At 41.6% G+C, this 19,284-nt stretch overlaps 1 protein-coding gene across 2 annotated transcripts in view; it reads left to right on the top strand.

The window, feature by feature from the left end:
- LGR5 (leucine rich repeat containing G protein-coupled receptor 5) overlaps positions 1 to 3,360 on the top strand; it is a 132,655-nt gene extending 129,295 nt beyond the window's left edge. The window contains exon 17 of one of the 2 annotated variants that reach the window (XM_021090898.2): positions 705 to 3,360. In XM_021090898.2, the coding sequence (XP_020946557.1) occupies positions 705 to 1,792 (1,088 nt within the window). In that variant the 3' untranslated portion in view covers positions 1,793 to 3,360. The remainder of the gene's footprint in view (positions 1 to 704) is intronic. The other variant, NM_001315762.1, reaches the window with a different exon arrangement.
- Positions 3,361 to 19,284: the final 15,924 nt, after the last annotated feature.

Genomic DNA, 19,284 nt, shown 5'->3' on the forward strand with positions numbered 1-19,284 from the left:
AAGTACAAAATATCCATATATATTGTTCACTTAATTGTTTGTCCCATTCCCTAAAATAGGAGAGGCCAGTTGAAAAAAAAAAAAAAAAAAGACAGCTGGGTTGATATTTTCTTTTCCACAATTTGATTGTTCCTTGCTCCCAAACATCAAATGTCAGTCTAAACCTAAAAACATTTTCATAAAATGCACCTTCATACAACTCATACTTTCTCTTCTCTAATCTGAGCAGCAGCTGTGACCTATGCCACAGCTGCTGCAATGCCGGATCCTTAACCCATTGTGCCAGGCATTGAACCCAGCGCCACGACACAGACAATGCAGGATCCTTAACCCTCCCTGTGCAGTGGGAACTCCTTACAGAACCTTTTTGAAGCATCCTGGAAAAATATAACTAAAAAAAGCTCAGGAGACCTGGCTTTTTCCCTGGCCCCAACACTGCTGTATTTGAGGGACCTGAATCAAGTGATTTAAACTTCCTGTCTCCATTTCTCTGGGAATGGCTTGAAAACCTGGGCATGTGGCATGTTCACCTTTACATTACATAGTGGTTTAATAAAGTGAAGCATGCCCCAAGGGAACTGTGTATGACCATGGCTGTTACTGGCCTCTATCTCTCAGTGTCCTAATAAGAGAAACAAAACGGGGACTGGGCAAAAGTTGAGAACCCTAACTGATACCCACTCTTTTTTTCCTTGGACTTCTAGGCCCCTTCAAACTTTGCGAATACCTGTTAGGTAGCTGGCTGATCCGAATTGGAGTGTGGACCATAGCAGTTTTGGCACTTACTTGTAACACCTTGGTGACCTCCACAGTGTTCAGAGCCCCTCTGTACATTTCCTCCATAAAACTGTTAATCGGGTTGATAGCGGCGGCCAACACGCTCATGGGGGTTTCCAGTGCGGTGCTGGCTGCCGTGGATGCCTTTACTTTTGGCAGCTTTGCGCGGCACGGAGCGTGGTGGGAGCAGGGGGTCGGTTGCCAAATCGTTGGGTTTTTGTCCATTTTTGCCTCGGAATCCTCCGTTTTCCTGCTTACTCTGGCAGCCCTGGAGCGAGGGTTCTCTGTGAAATGCTCTGCGAAATTCGAAATGAAAACTCCCTCCTCCAGCCTGAAAGCAGCCCTTGTCCTCTGCGCCCTGCTGGCCCTGACCATCGCGGCGGTTCCCCTGCTGGGCGGTAGCGAGTACAGCGCCTCCCCGCTCTGCCTGCCGCTGCCCTTTGGGGAGCCCAGCGCCATGGGCTACGTGGTGGCCCTCGTCTTGCTCAATTCCCTTTGCTTCCTGGTGATGACCATCGCCTACACCAAGCTCTACTGCAGTTTGGAAAAGGGAGACCTGGAGAACATCTTGGACTGTTCTATGGTGAAGCACATTGCTCTGTTGCTCTTCACCAACTGTATCCTTTACTGCCCAGTGGCTTTCTTGTCCTTCTCCTCTTTACTGAACCTCACATTCATCAGCCCTGAAGTAATTAAGTTTATCCTTCTGGTGATTGTCCCGCTTCCTGCATGTCTCAATCCCCTTCTCTACATCCTCTTCAATCCTCACTTTAAGGAGGATCTGGGGAGCCTGGGAAAGCAAACCCCCTTCTGGACAAGATCCAAACACACAAGCCTGATGTCTATTAACTCGGATGATGTTGAGAAACAGTCCTGTGACTCCACCCAAGCCTTGGTACCCTTCACCGGTGCCAGCATAGCCTACGACCTGCCTTCCAATTCCGGGTCACCGGCAGCTTATCCAATGACCGAAAGCTGTCATCTCTCTTCCGTGGCATTTGTCCCATGTCTCTAATTAACATGTGAGAGAATAAGGTTTCCAAAATTGAAAACCCAAAAATGTGAGATTGAGTACATCAGAGTAGTAACTAAAAAGAGATGAATGGAAACTTGATTTTAAAAAAAATCAATCTCTCAGTGTCAAAAAGCTGAGAATTATTGATACTGGAGAGTGGAAAACAAGTCTAAATGCTGCTTATATAATTTGTTCCGCTACGATAGATCAGTCACACGATTCAGGTAAGCCTAAATATATATAATATTTAAAAAACAGATTGCAATGTTCAAAAAATTCTCCATGATTTCAATGGAATTCTTTTCCAGCTCACTAATTTAAGGATTTGCTGGGGGTGGGGGGGTCACTTACTTACAAAAAAGATTTTAAACTTGAAAACGCTATGTTTGGAGGTATTAGGAAAATAAGGATTTTAAATGGCATGTGTTACTAAGTAATGGTTGTGACCAGTAGGATTTCATTTTAACGACCATATGGAGAGGTTTTAGTACTCTTCCACCTTTTCTCAGAAAGGATCCTCCAGGTAACCAGTCTTCCTGTGAATGGATAACATAAGGCACTATTCATTCATATTCACATCATTTTTAGTGATGCTAGATTTTATGTATCGGCACTAGATAGTTCCACCTGTAGTAGAATTAAACTGCTTACAAATATTTGGAAAGGAAAATGAACTTAAATTCTTCAATTGCCGTGAAGGCAATTGTGTACAGATGAGGTTTGCCTTGTCTAATTCATGTTTAACTTCTTGGTGCCCAGAGGTCAGAAGAAAAGTCCATTGCCAGCAATGGACATACTTAGAAAAGATGGCTAGCAACCTGGGATGTCTTTTCCCCCTGGGTGAATGCACATTTTTCGCAGAAGGTTTTATCAGTTGATTCAGACTGATGTGCATCATGAGGTAATTATCAAAGGCAGACACAACATAAATGAAATTCACTGACATAACTTCGCACATGTATCTCTAGTAGCTTTAGCAACAGTGTCTGAAACCACTTTTGACTCAACAGAAACTTGGCAACACCTTATCCTGTCTATTTAGCTTGGTTTTAGCTATGTTGTCTTTGGATAAGCCCACTTGATGTCAGGAAGATGACTTCTCTGCTTATTCCATATTTAATATACATGTTAGGTATTATAAGAGGTAAAATTATTAAATACTAAAGGCCGAAGGGTAAATTCCTAACTTCTATTATTCTACACTAGCTTCAATACATCCAAACCAAAAGACTCTTAGGTAGATTTATTTTTATATAAGCATGTTTATTTTGATCAGATGTTTTAATTTGGAATTGAGAAAATACATTTATGAAATGTTTTATAAGATGTGTAAATATAGAACTGTATTTATTACTACAGTAAAGATTCAGTAACACTAAGGACCATGATAATTTGTACAGTGGCATATTCTTCCATATATATGTTGTGTTTCTCTGTCCATTTTCTTTAAATTCATTAAGTGTATGTAATATATGTAAATGTATAGTATATGTAAATAGATACCAAACTTGCTTTTCTATTGGGTACAAAATAAATTTGTAATAAAAATGTGTGACTTTAAAGCAAAATATTTCAGGTGTTTTATTGAACCCATAGGCAAATATATGCCACCTAAATATTTTTGATTTTTGACATGTAAGTATATTTACTGTCTACGTATTTACAATTCGATATTTTAAGTATTTTGGACTCGTCTTTTTTTTTTTTTTCTGCCTTTCTTTCTTTTTAGGGCCACACCTGCAGCATATGGAGGTTCCCAGGCTAGGGGTCAAATCGGAGCTATAGCCACCAGCCTATGCCAGGGCCACAGCAACACAGGATCCAAAACGAGTCTGCGACCTACACCACAGCTCACAGTTAAGCCGAATCCTTAACCCACTGAGTGGGGCCAGGGATGGAACCTGAGTCCTCATGGATGCCAGTCAGGTTCATTAACCACTGAGCCACAACGGGAACTCCATGGACTCACCCTAAGTAAATCTTTCAAAAAAACAAATCAAAATATCTTCACCAACTCTTAGATTGTTTTAACTATGATGGATAAGCCAAATAACTTGGTGAAGTTTATTGTCACCAGTGATAGTTTGGATTTCATAGCCAGAACCTACTTCTTTTGCAATATAAAAAGAAAAAAAAATAACACAATTAGAAAGACAGGTACAAATAACAACTCAATTCTAAATCATTCAACATGAGCATGAGTTTCCTATAAGTTCTTTTTTTAAAGAAAACATATTTTATGACCATGTCAAGGCCAAAAAATAAATACATGTGATTTTCAAGGCATAAAGAAATACACTGTTTCCCTTCAGTTCTCATCCTCCAAAAACATAAGAAATGAAATTATTTTTTAAACAGCTAGTGTCAGACCCTTCCAGCTACAATGGTGATTCCCACTCTGCCTGTACAAGTTGTAAAATGAAGCCATCAAATAGAGGCCCAGCATTATTGCTACGATTCGCCTGTATCGACAGCATCTCCAAGGTACCTGGCACCGAGTTTCCCACCCATCCGATACAATCACATGCTCCAACCTAACCAGCAGGGTCCCACTCTGTTTGTCATCTATGCTTGATTTGTCTTCAACGGAAACAAGGGCCATAACATAGTCTCACATCTCTTAATCTCACTCCTCTAATTTAGCCCAGGCAGCTGATACAAAAATTGCCTTTAGAGCAATGGATCTCAGTCTCTCTTCTCCACATACTCGCTTTTGGGTGGCCAAAGTTAGGAACAAGTCCTGGCAGCCTATCCTTTTCTCTTCAACTCAAGAAAACAGAAGTCAGTGGTATGATTTTTTTTTTTTTTTAAGGAAACATAAAAAACCCACTCTCTTTTATTTATTTAAAAATCCAGGAGTTCCCGTTGTGGCTCAGTGGTTATCGAATCCGACTAAGAGCCATGAGGTTTCGGGTTCGATCCCTGGCCTTGGGTTAAGGATCTGGCGTTGCCATGAGCTGTGGTGTAGGTCGCAGATGCAGCTCGGATCCCTCGTTGCTGTGGCTCTGGCATAGGCTTGGCAGCTCCAGCTCTGATTCGACCCCTAGCCTGGGAACCTCCATATGCCGAGGGTGCGGCCCTAGAAAAGGCAAAAAGACAAAAAAATAAAAATAATAAAAATAAAAATCCACAAGCTCTATTACTTTATTACCAAAACCTCGTAGTAACACACCTCACACCAAACATTGCGCTGTTAAGTGTCTGATAAGTGCTCTCCACTGTAAATCAGAATCACATCCACAAATGAACAAACCTTCAATGAGGAGAAAAGATATAATAAACTGCTGACAGACTGAACAACAAGAAAAATGAAAAACAAAACGAAACACAAACTGGGTGAGTTCCCGTCATGGCTCAGTGATAATGAACCCCACTAGTATCCACGAGGACGTGGGTTCGATCCCTGGCCTTTCTCGGTGGGTTAAAGATCTGGTGTTTCCTTGAGCTGAGGTGTAGGTCGAAGATGTGGCTTGGATTCCGTGGCATAGGCTGGCAGCAACAGCTCTGATTCGACCCCTAGCCTGGGTACTTCCATATGCCCAGAGGCCTCAGATGTGACCCTAAAAAGCAAAAATAAAACCAAAACAAAACAGAAAACCAAAAAAGCCCACAAACTGGTAGGCTAGCCAAGAGTAAGTGGTCAACAATCTTATGTTTTCAAAGTGGATTCATTCATTCAACAGATATTCTATGCTTATTATGTGCAGTGTTCTACAAATAGGAATAATAAAATGTAGCCTGGAGTTTGCATTTCAATGGAGGAGAGATCGATAAAAAGCAAATACAAACAAGGAAATACCTGATAGAAACATGAAGGAAGGAAATAAAACTGAGTGGCACCATAGGAGTAATGGGCATATTACTTCAGATGCAGAGGCCAAGGGAAATCTCTCTGGAAAGGCCAATGTTAAACAAGACCTTAAAGAGATTTTAGTATTCAACCACTTACATCAATAAACCTCCTTATTTTCAGTTCCTCTATTCATATGTCACCTATGACAAACTGTTCTGAATGACATTTTAATATAAAAACATATTAGGTGACTGTTATTACACATCATTTTTTCTCACAACTGTTCCTGGAGAAAATCATTCTTACTTGAAATAAAAAACATCTTTTCATTTTGTTTTGGCCAAAAGGAGAAAGGCAAGGGAGTAAAAGGTAATAAAATTAGCAACACCTTGTTCATTTAGAACCAGAAAATCCTTAACATCTAAAAAAAACAAAAAAAACAATGTCTTGCTTTTTTTGTTAATCTTATCATTAGATTTAGCTGGGGGGGGGGCATTAGCCAACAAGATATTAAATCCTAATAAATAAACGGGGCTCCATGTGGATCATATATGTTCCAATTTTTTCTTCAATATTTGGAAATTTTATTTTACAGTCTAACTATGTCTAACAGGGTCTATGTCCTTCCAAGACACTAAACACAGACAACTTTCTCAGGGCACAGAGACCCCAAAATATACTTAGGTTATGTAGCTTTTCCTTGCAAGTGAAGTAGTCCGGGATCTGTAACCACCCTCCCCCACCATTTCAATGTCCACCCCTCCCCTTTTTTTTTTGTCTTTTTGCCATTTCTAGGGCCCCTCACGAGGCATATGGAGGATCCCAGGCTAAGGGTCTAATTGTAGCCGCCGGCCTCCACCAGGGCCACAGCCACGTGGGATCCCAGCCACATTTGCAAACTACACCAAAACTCACAACAATGCCAGATCCTTAACCCACTGAGTGAGGCCAGGAATCAAACCCGAAACCTCATGGTTCCTAGTCGGATTTGTTAACCACTGAGCCACGACAGGAACTCCTCAATGTCCCCCTTAAGAGCACCTTTTAAGGGGTAACTTAGATTCTACACTGACTCATTTCAAACACAAGTTCCAGCGTGTCTGACACTTGAAGCCTGTTCAGTAGGATGATAACAAAGCTTTAGCTTGTCTGAGTTCAGAAACTGGTAGAAAATACATGCTATGAGTGGGAGAAGCATTGTGGAATATGGGTTTCCCCACTCTAGCCACATTAGGCCATGACTTCCCATTCCTGTTAGGATATACCAAGTGAGATGTTAAAAAAAAAAAAAAAAAATGCTACTCCATGAAGACAGTGAATCTAATGACATGGGATGGGGAAATGATAGTTCAGTAAAGAATAATTGAAAATATTCATCTGGAGAAAAGCAGGCTAAAGGAAAACGTTTGAAATAGTTGAAGAATTGAAATTTACAAAGTGCCTTCTTAAGTACCAGCTCACAGCAAGCCAAAGAGTAAAAGGGTTAAGTCCAGGAATGCACTGCCAGACAGAACTGTGTTTGAATCCTAGTCCTATTACCATGTATAGTTGAGCAGGTATTTAATTTTTCTCAGCCTCAACTTTCTCCTCAGTAAAATGGGAGTAATACCACCAGCTTCACAGGACTAGGAATATTAATAACTCACTCTGTCTAAAGTTCTCATCACAGCACCTAGAATGTAATAAGTACCTAATAAATGGCTACTGTCTTTGTCCCTTTCCCAACAATGCTCTGACATAAGAAAAGCAGGATTTGCCATTTTGCAGATGAAAAAACAGTGAATAAGTGTGATTGTGATTCCCTAAAGTCAAAGATGAGGGGGTAGTACTAGAATTTGCGTTTTATTTAAGAGTACTTGGAAGGCAGTCCTAGCGTAAGCCGTATTTACGCTTTTAGAGAATAAGAAGCTATTGGTGAATAATTCACGGAGACAGTTGTGCTTAATCGAAATAAAATTCATTTGTCAGATGTCTTGGATACCAAAGAAAATCCATTATATTGGATGAAAATCTAGATCAAATATCAGCTCACTTCTCAATGTGTCAGATGAATCCTTATGTTAGTCTTCTTAGAAGGTGTGATATTCTGATCTATCGTCATGGCTCAGTGGAAACGAATCTGACTAGTATCCATGAGCACACAGGTTCAATCCCTGGCCTCGCTCAGTGGGTTAAAGATCTGGCATTGCTGTGAGCTATGGTGTAGGCCACAGACACATCTCATATCTGGCATTGCTATGGCTGTGGCATAGACTGTCAGCTACAGCTCTGATTCGACCCCTAGCCTGGTAAAAGTCATATGCTGCAGATGCAGACCTAAGAAGACAAGAAAGAAGGAAAGAAAGGAAGAAAAAAAGGAAGAAAGAAAGAAAGAAAGGAAAAAACATATATTTGGTCTTGATCTCCACTCCTGGCATATACCTCCTAAAACTCTCGGAATTTCCTAAGTGTGGAGAGCCCTGAAGGTGTCTTTTGTTATGTTAATGAGGTGACTTTTTGGGAAGTCCCTAGTACCCTAAGGATGGGGGGCCAATCTGTGATTGTAGATTTGGAACTTTCAGTCCCCCAACCCTACTCCCAACCTCCTGGGTAGGGAGAGGGGCTAGAAATTGAGTTCAGTCACCAATGATGATGATTTAATCAGTTGGCCTGTGTAATAAAGCCTCCATAAAAACCCAAAAGCATGGGGTTCAGAGAGTTTCCATGTTGGTGAACGTGCGATTTGGAGAGTGTCTGGAGAGGGCATGGAGGCTCAGAGCCCTTTCCACATATCTTGCCCTATGCATCTCTTCCATCTGACTGTTTCTTTTGTTTTTTGTTTTTTGTGGGGTTTTTTTTGGTCCTTTTGCCTTTCCTAGGACTGCACTGCGGCACATGGAGGTTCCCAGGCTAGGGGTCGAATCGGAGCTGTAGCCACCGGCCTACGCCAGAGCCACAGCAACTGGGGATCCGAACCGCACCTGCGACCTACACCACAGCTCATGGCAACACCAGATCCTTAACCCACTGAGTGAGGCCAGGGATCAAACCCGAAACCTCATGGTTCCTAGTCGGATTTGTTAACCACTGAGGCACAACGGGAACTCCCTGTTTCTGTGTTATACCCTTTTTATAATAAACTGGTAATTTAGTAAGTAAAATGTTTCTCTGAGTGCTGTGAGCCACCCTACCAAATTAATTGAACTTAAGGAGGAGGTCTTTGGAATATCCCATCTACAGCAGGTTTGTCAGAAGCACAGGTAACCTGGGACTTGTGATTGGCATCCAAAAGGGAAGAAGGAGGGATTGTGGGTGTGGGAGAAAAACCCACACATCAGAATTGCTGTCAGAATTGTAGAAGGAATTTAAGAGATTTAGGATACTGCTGGGGAAGGTGGCGTGCGCTTAAATCAACATCCTGAAATCTAGAGCACACAGCTGTGTGTCATGCGTGATGGGCATTCTATCTGTTTTTTCAAAGATAATGAAGAATATAGGCGTGAGGCTTAAACCACTCTTTTAGAGATCTGCTGTGGAATAGAGGCAAGTCCCTTAGTTTCCCAGCTCTTGATTGTCTCTGATTTTTCCTTCAAACTGGTGATGAAACACTATCAGCTGTCAAAGGTTATAGCAGGTTTTTTGTGCCGCTGTCTCTCAGATGTGAGACAGGCAGGCAAAGGCCAAGTAAGCCAGAGAGGCACAGGGCAACATTCCAGCCCGAAGAGCGTGGAGAACCAAGTTGATGCATCCTCTATCAAAATTTCGCTTTAGCAGTTTCAAGTCTTTATACATCTGTCTTTCACCCCACTTTTTTTTTGTCTTTTTTCTTCCTTCCCCCTATTTTCCATCCCACTGTGCATATTCGATTACTGAGGTGACATATTCAGTAACTGTGATTCGTTAGGCTCTTTTCATCATAAGTGACAGAGTAGAAAGTGACTGGGAGGACGTATGTGGCAATAAGAAAAACAGGAGTTTCACGAGACCACAGGGACACTAAAGCTGGGCCTCAGGATCTTAGCAGGGCACTGGAGAACTGGCGTGTTCAACCCAGCTCTAGGAATGGAGCACTCTTGTTACCCCTTAAATCTATGGATCTCTCACCATTAGAATAACCTAGTTTTTCTTTGTTTTTGCTTCAGACACTTCTATTGTTAGCAATTGATTATCTCTATTCTGTGACTTTTCCACTATTTATAAGCTGGGTTGGCATATTACTTAGTTCTAGGTAGCCACGTCCCGTTTTTTTTGTTGCTGTTGTTTTTGGTTTTTTGTCTTTTTTTTTTTTTTTTTTTTTTTTTTTTTTGCCTTTTCTAGGGCCACCTCCTGCGGCATATGGAGGTTCCCAGGCTAGGGCTCCAATCGGAGCTGTAGCCGCCGGCCTACGCCAGAGCCACAGCAACTCGGGATCCGAGCCGAGTCTGCAACCTACACCACAGCTCACAGCAATGCCAGATCCTTAACCCACTGAGCAAGGCCAGGGATCGAACCCGCAACCTCATGGTTCCCAGTTGGATTCGTTAACCACTGCGCCACGACGGGAACTCCGCCACATTCTTTCTTTCTTTTTGTGTGTGTGTCTTTTTGTCATTTTAAGTCCACAACCGGGGCACATGTAGGTTCCCAGGCTGGGGTCCAAACGGAGCTGCAGCCGCCAGTCTATGCCAGAGCCACAGCAATGCGGGATCCGAGCCGCATCTGCGACCTACACCACAGCTCACAGCAACGCCAGATCCTTAACCCACTGAGAGAAGGCCAGGGATAGAACCCAAGTCCTCATGGATGCCAGTTGGGTTCATTAACCACTGAGCCACGACAGGAATTCCTAGGTGGGCATATTCTGTAATGGAATATTACTTAATTCCTCTAAATGGCCATTTTCTCATCTATAAAATGAGGATAGTAATAGCATCCATTTCATAGCTTACCTTGAATTATTAATGTGCAATTGAGGAGTTCTAATGTGCAAATTGTTGAATAATTCATAAGTGCTCAGTAAATGTTTAGCTATTGTTTGGGAAAGCCCGATAAATAAATGGAACCTCCATTCCTTCCTTCCTACAGAAGAAATCAGTGAGAGGATGGAACGCTGCCAGGACTATTACTCTAATATAGCTTCCTCCACATGGAAAGGAGCATCAGGAGGGGAAATAGGATTTCTCCCTCCAGCTTTCACTGTGTTGTATTCTTTTACCTTAATTCACTAAGCTTAACCAGTAGAGCTGTGGTCAACCAGAAGTGTTGCCGTCCCTCACAGGAGGATATCAGCTGTGTATCTGGGCAGTTTTCCTCCCACCCTCAAAAAGCTGCTCCTCCACACCATCAACAGCTTCTGAAGGTATCTAAGTCCACTAGGGTCAAGAGATTTGATTTCCAGAAGGCTCTGTGATGAAAAGACCCATTCTTTTCTCAGCTTTCAAATGGCCCAGACTTGATTAAGACTGGTGCAGTCTTGTAGTTCCCTTGTGGCACAGTGGGTTAAGGATCTGGCATTGTCACTGCAGCAGCTTCAGTTGCTGCCGTGGTGCAGATTTGATCCCTGGCCTGGGAATTTCCACATGCCATGGGTGCAGCAAAAAACAAAACAAAACAAACCACCAGTGCAGTATTAATGAAAACATACACTCATCTGTGGATACAACCACTATAAACCTTAAAAATCTACCAAAGTCAAAATACTACATAGCTTAAGGCTCGGCCTCATATTGGATTTGATAGCTTCCAATAAATAGCATCCTTTCTCTCAGCCTGAGTTCTAAAGAAGTGATAAATAAGGGGGGAAAAGGGGGAAATATAGATCAGTCTGTCATATTTTCTAATAATAAATTTTATATTGCAGAATATGGCTTAAACATCTCAGCAAGTGAGCTTTCTGCAGATAGCCATATTTTTTCCCCAGACACAGGCAGCTCTGGATGACCACAGAATCTCCACGTGGAAGCCAGGCAATAGCTACTCCATTGAGCAATGGAACTGATGGTTTCCATGGACAGGCTAGTTCCAAATTTTAAAAATGAAGGAGGGGGTTATTCAAGCAGACCAGACATCTCTCACCAAACCACCAATAGATCTATCACTCTTACTCCCCCGAGAAGTCCATGAATGGTCTGAGAGGCCAGAATAGTGACAGTAATGGAGCTCTCTCCCCCGAGGAGAAAGTATCAGGAATGAGGATGTATGTAAGTTACCATCCACAACAGATAATTAACAAGAATCTACTGTATAGCACAGGGAAATCTACTCAATAGATGGGAAAAAGAATGGCTCTATATGTATATGTATAAATAATTCATTTTGCTGTACACCTGAGACAAATACAGCATTGTAAGTCACCTATACTCCTCAACAAATTTTTTTAAAATGCAGAATATACATTGCTAATAGCCATTACCTTATTGTTAAATACATTAAGTGGAAGCATGTCTAGAAAAGCCGGCTCATAATAAGAGTTAATTGTTATCGGAGACTTGATAATCTCAGGCAGTGCTTTTGTGTACAATACCTGATTTAATTAGGAGACAAGCCTTTAAGATGGGTTCATTTCATAGATGAGGAAGCTGTAGCACAAAGGTTTGATTAAACAAAGGTTTGATCATTTGCCCAGAGAACAGTGAAGTGGGTCTCAGAGGTATTTCTTTGAACAGTTACATTAGTGATTTTCAAAGTGTGGTCCCCAGGAACTTGTTAGAAATTCACATACTCAGACCTCCCTCCAGAGCTACTGAATCAGAAATTCTGGGTGAAGCCCAGCTATGTGTTTTAACTAGCCCTCCAGGTTTTCTTTTCTGCCTTCCTTCCTTTTGTCTTTTTTTAAATTTTAGGGCTGTACCCATGGCATATGGAGGTCCTCAGGCTAGGGGTCGAATCGGAACTGTAGCTGCCTGCCTACGCCAGAGTCACAGCAATGCCAAATCCGAGCTGAATCTGCAACCTACATAGCACAGCTCACAGCAATGCTGGTTCCTTAACCCAGTGAGTGAGGCCAGGGATCGAGCCTGAGTCCTCATGGATGCTAGTCAGATTTGTTTCTGCTGAGTCCCGACAGAAACTGTGATTCTAATGCAGGCTCAAGTTTAAGAACCACTGCACTCTCCTGCCCACGGGAGCTGGGGCTTAAGGGGGCACTGAGCTGTGATTCCTGTGGCAAGGGAGAATAGGAAACAAAAGGCAAAGAAAAGTAGCTATCCTGAGTGTAGAGAAAAGGAGAGTCATGGAGGAGAATATTTATTTCAAATTAAAGAAAAATAAGTGAAAATGTTGGCTAAAGCACTGACTAGGAGAAATATTTATAGAACTCTGTAAACATCTCCATTCTTTATTTACATTTGTCTACAAAGAATTTGTCTAGTGTGCATTTAGATTAATTCAATTATTTAGTAAACATCCATTGAGCAGTTACTTTGAAGAGGACTATAACATAGTGATTAAACATTCAGATTCTGAAGCCAGGTGGCCTAGGTTCAAATCCCAGCTCTAACCCTTAACAGTTGTGTGAACTTCAGCTAGTTTCTTTACTTTCCTTCTTCAGAATGCTCATCTATAAAGTGGGGCTAATAAAATACCCACGGTATAATATATCTGCCAACAAATTTCACTTTCCAATTAACTGAAAAAACCAAAGGGGCATAGAGACACATTTATTATAGGAAAGGTTTTATTATCATTGAAGAGATTTGCAGTCCATATGTAACTGATACTTATCTGATTAACTCCTCAATTTTTTTATTTATTTACTTTTGTCTTTTTAGGGCTGCACCCACCACTTATGGAGGTTCCCAGACTAGAGGTCAAATCGGAGCGCTAGCTGCCAGCCTATGAACCACAGCCACAGCAGTGCCAGATCTGAACCTCATTTGTGACCTACAGCACAGCTCACAGCAATGCAGGATCCTTAACACACTTAGTGAGGCCAGGGATCAAAACCTGAGTCCTCGTGGATACTAGTTGGGTTCGTTACTGCTGAGCCATGATGGGAACGCCTCCTCAAATTTTAAATCTCCATTCCGCAGTGGAACAAGATCTTGACTGACATTTTGGCCAAAACTTGCTAAACACTGAGAGGTTTATAAGGAGCAACAATAAGGAAGTGCTTCACAAGAAAAAAAGGGAAAACGAACCCCTAAAATAAAAAAACGCCCTTGTACTTTTTACACAAGTCTTGTCTTAAAAAGAACAGAATTGGCCCTCTGGGGTTATACAAGGGTCTTTGCTCTAAAGTAAACCAAATGTCATTGTTTCTTATTAACATACCTTTATTTTCCAATGGAAAACATGAGGATTCTTGATATGTTGCTTGGGCATAGTAATTAGAAAAAGATCGTGCAGCTGATTTTGCCTGTTTACAATCTCTGTTTTTCCTCTGAATACATTTGTAATGAGGAAGAAAATTTAAGTATTTTTAAATGTATGAACTGGAGGTACCTATCCCAGCCAAAATTCCATGGAGAAGGACAACAATAGCTTTTCTAGACAATGTCTTTTCCAATTTTAATAGTTTATAGGCAATAGGATGTAAAATGGGTTGAGTTTCTTACACCTGGTTCAGTGTGAGAGATTGCATAAAGTGCACAGAGCTGACTAAGAAGCAGATTGTCATCACCTGAAGCAGAATGATGAAGTCGCATTTCAAAGGGAAATGTACCAAAATGATAGAGGCTTATTTAAATATCTGCGGGGCTGTGGATAAGAGGAGTTCCAAAAGTTTTCCCAACATTTGGTTATATCCATCATTCATTGCTTATTTGGTTCTAGTTCAAAAAGGCCAACATTTGATGCAGGAAGATTAGTACGCTGGCAGGTATGGCCTGTTTAAAAGAGTTGGTTTGACGTGTGTGTGTGTGTGTGTGTGTGTGTTTTAGGGATGCACCTGCAGCATGTTAGTTCCCAGGCTAGGGGTCAAGTCAGAGCTACAGCTGCCAGCCTATGCTGCAGCCACAGCAACTCGGGATACATGCCACATCTGAGACCTACACCACAGTTCAAGGCAATGCCAGTTTCCTGACCCACTGAATGAGGCTAGGGATGGAACCTGCATCCTCATAGATACTAAGTCGGATTCATTTCTGCTGCACCACAATGGGAACTCTCTTGGTTTGAGTATTTTCAAGTAAAATATCCCTTCTCCACTTCTGATGCAATTTTGAATTAAAGAACTGCTAAGACGGTTCTGCATCTAATTTTGGGGAATATAAACGTGGTCTCCACTGAATAGGTATTCTTTGCATCTGTATTCCCCCCTTTCCCCATCCAATCAGGACAAAAATCCATTTCTGGATTTTTGGATCAGTAGTTCTTGAAGTTTAAACATGGGCATGAGATATGTCATTCATTGTTTCAGTTCCCTCTTCTCAATAGAGTCAAGACTCTCAGTTATACAAGCTGGACCTAGAGTTATTGATATGAGTTTTGTTGTTCAGAGCTAAGAGCTTCCTCCACCATTATAGTAGCCAGACTTCAAGACGGCCTCTCGATGACCCCCACCTGCTGATATTCACACCCTTGTGTAATCTCCTCCCATAGTCTACCAAAGTTGTCTGTGTGACCAACCTATGGCAAGTGATGGTGTGTCATTTCCAACGTTAGGTTACAAAAGACTGCAACTTCCATTTTTAGTGCCTTCTATCTCTCCCCTGGCTCACCTACTCTGGGAAAGCCAGCTGCCATGCCATGAACCCACTCAGGGAGTCTATGGAGACATACATGTGGTGAGAAACTGAGGCCTGCAAACAACTATATGAGCAAGCCTGAAAGTGGATCCTCCAGCCCTAGTGAAGCCTTAGATGCTGACTGCAGATCCAGTGAACAGCTTGATACCACTTGTAAGAAATCCTGAGCCAAACCACCCAGTTAGCCACTCTTGGATTCTTGACCCACAGAGACTATGATGGAATAGTTTCTTGCTTTAAGCTGCTTAGTTTTGGGGTTATTTGTTACGCAGCAATACATAACTAATACAACTTTCCTGTGAATAAATGAACAGCTATCATTCACTTAAATTTCATGAGCATTTAAAGATTTAAAACTTGGGGAGCCAGAATTATTCCTTAGCATTAGTGGTAAAGACACTGATGTTAGTGCTACATTTCTGAAACCTAGTAGGCACACACCTCATAAGACAGAGCATGAAGAAAACTATGCACTTGTAGCCACCGTGTTCCCAACATTTAAATTGATGATTTGAGTGATTTGGGACCATGTTCTTTTGTATTTCAAACAATGAAAATCCATGTACTTTTCTCTAGCCTAGACCAGTGTTTCTCAAATCGTAATGTGCAAGGGATTTTTTCCCCCCACCTGTGGTGTGCAGAAGTTCCCAGGCTAGGGATTGAACCCGCACGACAGCTGTAACCAGAGCCACAGGAGAGACAATAGTGGATCCTTAACCCATTGAGCCACTAGGAAGCTCCTACAGGGATCTTTTTAAAATCCAGATTCTAATTTGGTAGATCTGGAGTGGGGCCTGAGATTCTGCACATCTAACAAGCTTCCAGATGTTCCCTGATGCTATAGATCTAGAATCACCCTGAGGAGAAAAGGCCTAGATCACCATAATTACTTTAGTACATTCCCTGCTCTAGGGAATTTCCAAGTTTTAAAAAAGCCTTACTTTCATCTCTTTGCAAATACCGTCCCCATCCATCAGCACCATTTTGTTTCCAAACCTTCATTAGAACTTTATTTTGCCAAATAAATATAGGTCCAAACTGGCTCGATATTTATATATAACTAATTACTAGATTACTCCACTTTTTTTGTCCCAACTTGTTCTTCAAGTTTTATTTACTCTCAGGAATTTTATCGAGCAATTAGACCCACCACCGCCACCACCACCATTACGGGCCTTCTCTTGTTAAACTGAAATGCTGCCCTAACCCCCATTTCTGAGCCTTCTTCCCTCAAACTGCTTCTGCAATCTCACACCTGCTATGGAAGGCTAATGCTATTGAGTAGTGTTCCAGGCACTGTTTCTAAGGTTCTAAGCCCTTAACCGGTATGATCATATAATCCTCACAACCCAACATATACAAATGCTAGTTTTACTCCCCTCTTAGAAATGTTGGCTTAGAGGAGTGAACTTTCCCAAGGCACTGCACCCAAATTAAAGAGACCTTAAGCATTATTGCCATACTTTTCTCTGAAGTTGGTCTTCTCGTTTCAGCCTTACCCCTCACATATCTAAATAGGCAACTCTCTATCCATTCTTCCATACCCCTCAGTTTCAACATAAAGTTACTACTTAAGTCACTTGACTCATGTAGCTCTAAGACCACACCGCATTTTCTGTCTTTAATCAGTGATGCAATGTTCTTCAGGCATATGTATGCCCACAAATGTTCACCTGAATCTGGTTAACCTATATTGCGTTGTCAGAGAACAACTTTACTCAATCTAAGAAGCTCAATTTTTAAAAAAAGGTGTGTAGCATGGGTGGAGGGGTGGTAGCTAATGAAAACTTATAAATACCTGAAAAATCCAGTGGTATCTGATTTCAGACACAGTGAATCCTGCTAGCACCAGAATATATCTCTTTTTCCATCTCAGCTATACTTTTCTCTTGGGCCTCATGCCCAGCGGCTTTCACAGTGCTGTGGTGAGGTAGTTCCAGGCTGCCACAGTTCCAGGCTTATTACATTCTACCAGTTCAATAACAACAAAAAGAGCCTCTTTCTAAATAATTCCCTCAAAGGCCTCAGGATTGCTCAGTGACCTAACAAATCACTTCAGAGGTTTAGGTTGCCAATTAAGGTCATACACACAGAAGTCAACTCCCTGGATTTGTCATTTAGTATCTTTATTTCTCACTTGAGTTAAACTCTTCTCAGTTTATCATCTATAAAATGGGGATTTTAACAATCTCTCACAGGACTGTTCTAAGAATTAAAATAAGTTAATAAACCTCATGCACTTAGAAAAGATGTCAGATCTCGACTAAGGCCTCAATTAGTCCATTCCTGAACCTACTTTGATAAGCTGAGTCTGGGAAATGTGCTTTCTGTTTTCCTATTCCAAACTAAAGATTTATAGAGTAGGGTTATGAAACTGGAAGATATTTCAGTGGTTCACCACTTAAAAGTTGTGTTTAGAGATCAGAACAAGCTAGGTTCAAACCACTAACCCCATCCTACAGTCTGTTTACTCAATTTGATGGCACTGTGGCAGAGATGTTTAGTCGTCCCAAACATGCATTCTGTCCTTCATCCTTGAATTTTTGCTGTCCAGAGAGCCGCCTAAATAAAGACTAGATTCCTCGGCCTCCTGTGCAGGGCCCAAATGTCTGAAGAATGAGACAAAAGCAGATATGGGGAGTTCCCGTTATGGCTCAGTGGTTAACGAATCCTACTAGGAACCATGACGTTATGGGTTCTATCCCTGGCCTCACTCAGATTAAGGATCTGGTGTTGCTGTGGCTGTGGTATAGGCCAGTGGCTAGAGCTCTGATTGGACCCCTAGCCTGGGAACCTCCATATGCCACAGGTGTGGCCCTAGAAAAAGACAAACAAACAAAAAATCCACCAAAAAACACAGATATGGTTATATTCAGCTCCCAAGAAATACTCTTAGATTTGTCTTCTTGCTTTTCCTTCCCAATAAATGGAATGAAAACAAAAGACATGGGACTGGAAAAGCCATCTTGAATCATCAGGGCCAACACCTACAGACTGCTGTGTGCAGCACAGAAAAAGATTCACTTCCCATAGTAGAACTTGGGGTTCAGGTGGTCCCTTTGTGTAAAATTAGAAAGAGACACACCTTTTTCCAGACCAACCCAGCCAGTGCCCTAGGATGCTGGATAAGCTGATCATAAGCTTAACTTCAGCCCCTATTTCAGCCTTTTGGCCATGTGCAGGACATGACCAGCATAACTATATGCGGCAGCTCTCTTGGGAACAGAGATCATTCAGGACAGAGCACCAAGAGAAGGCACCTAGGCCCTCTGTCACCATGGAGTGCCATATGGGTCAGCCCCACTCCACCTACCCAGATTTTTACTTAAGAAATTTCTATCTAGTTTAAGCCACTACTATTTTCATTTGCCAGTCCTAACGTAGGAGGCTCATTTACAATATACTGGAAGCTCTGGATTTTACTCTTGGCTGTTTCAATTGACGCTCCCTTCCCCACTAGGTCACATTGCTTTCACTCAGTACTGCATTAATCCATCTCACCCAAAGTGAATGCTATCAATTACTGCCTGCTCTGTGTTGTGATTTTTTTTTTTTTTAACTCGTCCCACCTCTGGGACCAGAGAGCTCCTGCCAGATTTGACTTCTTTGCAATAAAAATTAAAATCATAGTTAACAAGAAAAAAAAGGCAATTCCCTTCTCTTAAAAGTATGTTGCTAGAGGGTTATCTTCCAGCTTGGGGATCATGCAGACTTTATGCAGGTTCTCTTGCCTGATTAGGTCATTTTATTACTGCTGCCTGCAAGCATAAGTGAGTTTAAATTGGTCAATACTGCCGTGCCCTTCATAAACAATTCCAATAAAAAGTGTGGAAAGTGGCTTGAATTACTAGCTACTCTTTGACTTAAGCTAGCAATGATCGCTCTTTCTGGACTCGTCAACAGGTGAAAACTGAATCCTGAATTAAGGAGTGGTCTTTATCCTCCACTAGGCCACAAAAAGAGCCTGGCCAACATGGTGAGAATCCTTAGAATTAAAGATAGTATTTTCATTTTAACCCCTTTAACTTAAAGACCAATTGCTAACAAATTGTCTT

Source organism: Sus scrofa, chromosome 5 (genome assembly GCF_054392235.1).
Source record: "Sus scrofa isolate SSC_HxYL_T2T_F1_AM1 chromosome 5, Sscrofa_HxYL_maternal_Yorkshire_Landrace_v2.0, whole genome shotgun sequence".
NCBI lineage: Eukaryota > Metazoa > Chordata > Mammalia > Artiodactyla > Suidae > Sus > Sus scrofa.